Source organism: Poecilia formosa, unplaced genomic scaffold, assembly GCF_000485575.1.
Source record: "Poecilia formosa unplaced genomic scaffold, Poecilia_formosa-5.1.2 Scaffold240, whole genome shotgun sequence".
Classification (NCBI taxonomy): Eukaryota; Metazoa; Chordata; class Actinopteri; order Cyprinodontiformes; family Poeciliidae; genus Poecilia; species Poecilia formosa.
Window position 1 is genome coordinate 292,018 of NW_006800179.1, and position 7,120 is coordinate 299,137.

Sequence of the window (7,120 nt, forward strand, 5' to 3'; positions counted from 1 at the left end):
AAAACTCTGAATTTCAATAGATAACGTAATAAGTAAGGGAAAACAAATAGAACAGTTTGAAACCATCTACTCATACCATTTAAAAATGACTGGACACATCTTTAGTAATTACTGTCTGGGGGAGTTGTTGCCAAAATGTGGAAATGTTCAACATAGGAAATGATTGCAAGAATGTTAGAGCTGTGTAGTTAAACCTCTAAGCTATCCATGCTTTAAGTTGAATTAGTCTGCATACGTACATATGTACGGTAAACTTCTTGTCAGTAAATTGGTTTTCATAGAGTTAAGAATAAAAAATGTATTTTATATAATTTGCTTGTACTGGTGGGGTTTGTAATCAAAAGAAAAAAACAGTGACTGGTAAAAAAAAAATTCTCTGTCAGGCAGAGAAAATTTCAAATGTCCACCCCTGGTTACAGCTAATCATGAATCGCCTTAATATCAGACCAATCAGACCAGTTTTACTTACTGGGCCAGTTCCCATACTAATGCAGATTTTCCCTGTAGGGAATGTACTTTACTGAGTTTCCTCTTGGCTCCGTCGCTGAAAATAACTGAACTGAACTTTTCTGAACTGAACTGCTGAGTCATTCTTTACTTCCTTTTAGCTTCTACTGTATTTCATGAATCACATCTTCTAAACTTGGTTTTCCAGTTGAAGCGTCACTCAGAACCAAAAACAGAAAGTTTCCATTTGAAAGGCTGGTTCTGGTTCTGAACGCGCCGACTCATCTGGACTTCTTCAGGAACCCAAAACAACTTCTGTGTACATATTGCAACATCATTTCTTTGCATCAGAGAACCGGAGTTCATCCTTCACAGGAAAAAGCAAATCAGCCCATCTAACCCAGGAGGTTTATTTTTGGTTCAGGTGAGATAATTAGACTCAAAAATATCAAACTTAGAAACGGAAATGAAAGTGATGTTTAAAGAACTCCCTGAATAGATGGAGCATTTCCTGTGAAAGCATGTGATTGGTAAGTGACTAAAATAAAACTAGAAACATTCTTTAGAACAGCTGCAGTTTGTAAAGTTTAATTCATCTGAACATTGAATAAATCACAAAAAGAAATCGTGACATAAATTCACTAAAATTGACTAAATGTCCTTTTTATTTAAATATGGTGATTAGAGCTTACACAAGAAAAACACATTCCTCCTGGAAATGCACAAAAAGCTGAATTTAGTTTATTTGACAAACTAGTTGATCCTAAACTGATAAATAGTTGAACAAATTTAGTGGATTTGATCAACTAGTTGATCGTGAAGTGAATAAACTTTGGCTCTGAATGTTTTGAGGACATTTCCAAAAATATTTAGAAAAAAATCATTCATTTCCTCTGCATTGTTTTATTTTAGAATAATAATAATAATCATCTTTAGTACACAAAATTAGCCTCATTAGTTAAAAAATAAAACATAATAAAAGATCACAACTAAATCACAAACTACCCCAAGTTTCACATCTGAATAAATTCAACAGTTTTTGTTTTTAAAGACGTTACGATTCCTCCGAGTCTTTCTGAATATTCAGGGATTTTTTTTTTTCATTATTAATAAAGAAATTAAGGCTTTTATTTATACTTTTTTTTACTGCCCTGAGTAAAACAGTTTTTTCTCTTGTATGTAAGTGAGGATAACAACTCCCTGGTTCTGGTTCTGGTTCTGGGATCAGAGCTGACTGATGGACTGCGACGCCGTCTCCCTGGTCCGCTTCTCGGCTGTTTCCTCCGGAGACAGACGCAGAGTTTTCCTGCAGAAGTTCTTGAAGACCGGACTGGAGAAGTAGTAGACGACCGGGTCCAGAGCGCTGTTCAGGTAGGTGAGCGTGATGGAGACGTAGAAGGTGATGGCCAGCTCCTCCGACGCAGGACACACCTGCACAGGTGGACAGACGACAGGATTATAGTCAAAGTGAAGTTTTTGGTGAGAAGGCGACAGAGTCATAACGTCAATTATGTAATTTTTTCACTATTTTTAGCTTTCCATTTTAAGTTTTTTTAAATCCTTCCATCATTTTACAAATGAAAATCTGCCTCAGACTAAACCTGGCATATTTACATCATGTTTCACTAATATGCACTATTCCTTTTATCAAAAAATTTAATTCACAAAATCACTAAATAATTGTGTCAGACTATGACATAAAGTTATGTGGAAATTTTGGCAGTTTAGAGAGTTAAAAGGAAAATAATTCATATTAATGAAATAAAAAAACAGGGAAAATATATCCAAATGACTTTTTTCAATATAAAACTGATAAAATGTCAATAAAACCTGCAGGTGAATCTTTGGTTAAAACAAGTTTGTTCCTCATTCAGTGAAGTTACTCCAGAACTTTTACAGAAATGTTACTGAAGAGGAGCAACCTTCATAAAAAGTCACTCAAGTAAAAGTAAAAACTAGGATTAGAGCCACTGAAAAAATATATATTCATGACTTTAATCCCAGAAGTTTGAAATTAATTTTTCCCTCTGAATTTTTTGCCTTTTCTCAGGATTGTGATTTTTTTTCTCAAAACTTTTACTTTTTTCAGGATTTTGGACCTTAAACTCATAAAATTCAGATTTTGAAAATAATCAGAATTTTTTTAAAATTGATTCAGTGTCCCTAATGGTCTTCCGTAGCGTAATAAAAATACTCCTAAAGGTGCATTTTTCCCAAAACGTTTCTGGTTCCAACAGAAGTCTGGACCTGCGTCCTGGAGGAGCCGGCGGCCCGTTTGGACCTGATCCAGATCATCAGCAGCGTCACGTTGCTGGGCAGGAAGCAGACGAAGAAGACCACCACCACCACCGAGATGAAGCACAGAACCTTCCTGATCCTGGCGTTGTGGGCCAGCTGGCGCCGCCGCAGCTGCAGCACCATGTGCACGGTGCAGTAGAGGATGACGAGCAGCGGCACGAAGAAGGAGGCCAGGAAGACGAACTCGTGCCAGGTCAGGCTGTGCCGCTCGTCCACCTCCGTGTTGAAGCTCTCGCAGTGGCTGCCGTTGCCGTGCTGCAGGGCGAAGATGGGCGCGTCCGCCCCGATGGCGAGCAGCCAGACGCCCAGCGCGCCCAGCGCCGCCTTGGTCACGCTCAGCGAGTTGACGGGGTGGTGGGGATGCACCACGTGCATGTACCTGTCCACGGCGATGAACATGAGGAACAAGGTGCTGCCGCTGCGGTTCATGGCCAGCATGAAGAGGCAGGCGCTGCAGAGCGCCAGGCCGAAGCTCCAGCGCAGCCCGGAGAAGTAGTAGCTGGCCCTGAGCGGCAGCGCCACGTTCAGCAGGAAGTCGGACATGGCCAGGTTGAAGAGCAGAACCGTGCTGCTCTTCCAGGGCCGCAGGTGGAAGCAGAAGATCCAGAGGGCCAGGCCGTTCCCCAGGAACCCGAACGCAAACTCTGTCAGGATGAGCGGCGGCAGGGCGCTGATCAGGACGCTGGCGTTCAGGCTGCAGAGCATGCTGAAGGACGACGCAGCGCCTGCAGAGAAACCGCTGTGGAGTCGCACCTCAGCTTTCAGGAAGCTGCTCACTGCTTCCTTCTCAGGCCTTTTATATCCTCCAACTTTCTCTGCTTCCTCTGACATCAGCACAGCTGCAGTGTTTCATCACCAACAGCTTCAGCAGATTCCTGTCTGATTACTGAACCCAGATCAGAGTGAAGCTGGAACCAGAGGAACCTGACAGAACAGCTGTCTGCATGGGAGACCAACTCCAGGACTCAACCACTGCAGAGTGACGGGTTTCACAGCAAACCTGTTTGGAGGAGAAGAAGAGCTGCAGAGGGAAGTCCTACCAGGCATAGCCATGATAGCTCTCACCTGTCCTGGCACAACCTGCTGATCCACCTCCTTTGCTTTTGCCGCTCCTCTTTAAATCTGTCTGGTTTTATGGTTAGAGATGTTGGATCTGATCCTGTATCCATAGTAACGTTAAAACCCTGGCTGGGTTTGAAGTTCATCCATTTTGTTTGCCAAAGATCTTCTATTGTCCGCCATGATGGCAGGAAGTGTCGGTTTGAACTTCCTGTTTCTCTCTGAAGCCTCCTCAGAGAGAGGAGCGTCCGCTCAACTCCTCCATGTTATCTGAGCTTTTGAGATGCTAAGCTGCTCAGAGTTGTATAAGCAACACCTTGTTGCCATGGTTACACATCATAACAGCCAAAAGTGAAAGAGAGTAAAAATCCTCCCAACTTCCAGAACCAGAAGGATTCATTCTCCAAACAGGAAACGCCTCGACCAAACGACGAACCAAAGTCCAGACAAAGAATAAATCAGAACTAACGAGTCTCTGACATGAGCGCCGCCGTTCTAGAATATAAATAATAAATCTAATGCAACTGTTGCTCCCATCAGTCTGGAAGGAGTTATGAGGTCATTTCCAAACAATCCCAGTATAATTCATTTCTGGCTTTTCATCTCCAGTGTGTCATATTTAATCTGCAGTGAAAACCACTGGAACAGTTCCTGCATTAAACACTTAGCAGATCTGGTTCTGCTGGTTAGAATGGATCTGAGGAAACTGTTGATAAAACGATCCATTTCTGAGGTTTCTTCTTTCAAGTCTATTGATTCCCAGTTGATCTGCATCGTCTCAAAGCCCAGATAAACCGACCTGACGTAGCTTTGGGTGGGGCTGATCTGAGCTGTTCTTCTCTAAGCTCACAGAATAAAACAACCAGGAAATGAACGTGGATGTTTCTGGTCCTGAATGAGTTTCTTCATTTAAAGTGTTGCATGTGAGCCGTGATCTGAACTTCCCCAGGCCTGAATCACTTCCTGGATGGAGGCGGGAATACGTCATCGACTCTGAATCAAACTCCAAATTAAACTCCGATCCGCCTCCAGACCTCGTCTGGGTTCGGTTGAAGTGAACTCTGGTTCAGTTTGAATGTGAACGCCAAGCGGACCGCAGACCGCTCCAAAAGCAGGAAGTGGACTACAGCGCAGGGCATTCTGGGTAAATCCAACCATAGCTAAGGTGCTAGCCTAGCGCTAGCAGCAGAAATAGCTCCTGGTCTTTAGCCTAAAGAGAAATCCTCCAACCGCTAAAATCTGACGCCTCCATCTTGTTTCCATCTGGTGAAGAAGGAAGTTGCTCTCAGAGTCTTCAGAGGTTTTTGTGTCGTTTCCTTCAGTGGTTCTTGGTGCAGCGCCCCCACAGGCCAGGAGGGGAACAGGTTGGTTTGACTCAGAGCCACAGCAGCTGGAGGTGGAGCAGATGTTCTGGTTCCAGTAGAACCGGGTCGACCGGACTGAAGGTGTGACAGCCCGGTCCTTACTGGAGGACGTGGCTGATCAGTAGCTTCCATCCATCCCAGTTCGTCTTTGACTTCGTTAACAGAGAAGGTCTTGGTGCTCAACTCCGATTTTTATTTTGGATTTTCTGTTCATGCTGCTGATTAAACCCGACCGCAGTCAGACTGCTCCCCAGCAGCGCTCTGGCACTAAAGATGGTAAACAGAACAGCTGATAGCTCTGACCCGGTTCTGTTTGGATGTGGAGTCGGACCAGGAGTGGTGGGGTTGGGATGTGTTCACTGACTCAGACTGATTTCTTCTTTCATTTTTATCATTTTCAGACATTGTTTACGTCCAGATTTACCGTCCGGCTTCTTCTGCTGCTGAATTATGAAACTTGTCTCACATCAATGACGGAAAAGTAAAATACGACACGACGCTTTGAAAACTATCGGATACGATTTAGTGGAAGTGGAGCAGATTGGACTTTTTGGGTCGTTCAGTCTGCTGTGTCACATTTACCTGCTTTCTAAATGTCTTGGTTGATGCATTTTAGAAACCGTTTGTGTTTCAGATGGTTTAGTAAAACAGGTAGGCTGAGATTCTGAGGTTTTCCCACTAAATCCAGTGAAAGACGTTTTATTGCAGCTGAAATCAGCGGCTTCAGGCTGAACGGCCTGTTGGGAAAATCTGGAGGCTCTTCAGCAGGTTTAGTGCGCAGATGAGTGATGTTTGGCTGATGAACGCTTCAGCTGCAGAAGACATCCCGGCCCGGCCCGGCCCGGCCCGGCTGCTCTGTTTGTTTGGATCTGTCATAACTGAGTGGGATGGGTCGGCCAGAACCACTCAGCGGCGTTAGCAAGATATCAAATGGCTCAGGGGTGCTGAGCCGAACCCGCCTGCTGGCTCTGGAGGCAGAACCACCGGCACATGTTACCGGATCGCTCAGAACCTTCAGAACCACCGGCACATGTTACCGGATCGCTCAGAACCTTCAGAACCACCGGCACACGTTACCGGATCGCTCAGTTCCAGAGGAGATTGCAGGACTGTCTTTCTTCGCCTCGTTTCAGAGAGTGATTAACAGCACTAAGTCCCGCCTCCTTGCTCTGATTGGTTGTTTCTAGTTAGAACTGGGAGAAGGTGAAGGAGTTTAATATTTTTTACAAATTGTCTCATAAACTGGGACGACATGGTGACAATTTCAACTAAAAAGTAAAAAATATTTTTCATAATAGTTACATACTGCAGCTTTAAGGATCTACCTGTCCAGAACACCTGAGAACGCCATGGCAACGTAAAGTTCTGACGCAACAAACTGCAAAAATACCTGGAAAACACAGATAGTATCTTTTGTTTGGTAAATATTAGCTAATGGCAGGAGATGAGAGATGAATATCCCAGAATGCATTGAGGTTAAGGAGGATCCCAACATGAGCAGGATTTATAATAACCAAGGATTTAACTGGACCATAAACGGCAGAACATGAGGATTACCAGAAACGGCAAATAAAGACTCAGAATGACGACAGGCAGGACAAACCAGGGGATCTGACAAAGAGCTGACAGGTCTGGGGGTTTTCATGATTAGTAACAGGAAAAACACGCAGAGTGGAAATTAATATTTAACTCTCATTCTGTCCGTTAGCATTAGCACAGTTAGCAGCCACGTAACCTTTATAAGAAATATTTTTTACATATTTGCTGAAGCTCTGAGGAAGATAATCTGTGAGGGAAAAAAGTTAGCTTCTCTCCCTTCTCCCAGTGCTAACCAGAAACAAGCAGTCAGCCAATCAGAGGCAGGAGGCGGGACTTAGCGCTGTTAATCGCCCTCCATGTGACGCTGCTCATCCCCCTCGCCCTCTCCCAGTCGGCCGACTGGGAGAGGGCGA

General features: G+C 44.1%; 1 protein-coding gene across 1 annotated transcript; it reads right to left on the bottom strand.

Moving 5' to 3' along the window:
- Positions 1-1,028: 1,028 nt before the first annotated feature.
- LOC103150025 (hydroxycarboxylic acid receptor 2-like) lies at positions 1,029-4,130 on the bottom strand. The gene is made up of 2 exons (XM_007569449.2): positions 2,683-4,130; positions 1,029-1,878 (listed from the first exon to the last, which is right to left on the bottom strand). The coding sequence occupies exons 1-2, from the start codon at positions 3,574-3,576 to the stop codon at positions 1,672-1,674; spliced, it is 1,101 nt and encodes a 366-aa protein (XP_007569511.1). The 5' UTR covers positions 3,577-4,130; the 3' UTR covers positions 1,029-1,671.
- Positions 4,131-7,120: the final 2,990 nt, after the last annotated feature.

What these genes read in the sequence shown, in the direction of transcription:
- LOC103150025 (XM_007569449.2), bottom strand. Translation starts at nt 3,576, where the DNA reads ATGTCAGAGGAAGCAGAGAAAGTTGGAGGATATAAAAGGCCTGAGAAG. An exon ending in GGACGCAGGTCCAGACTTCT is followed by an intron (nt 1,879 to 2,682) that starts GTTGGAACCAGA and finishes CCACCTGTGCAG; the next exon opens with GTGTGTCCTGCGTCGGAGGA.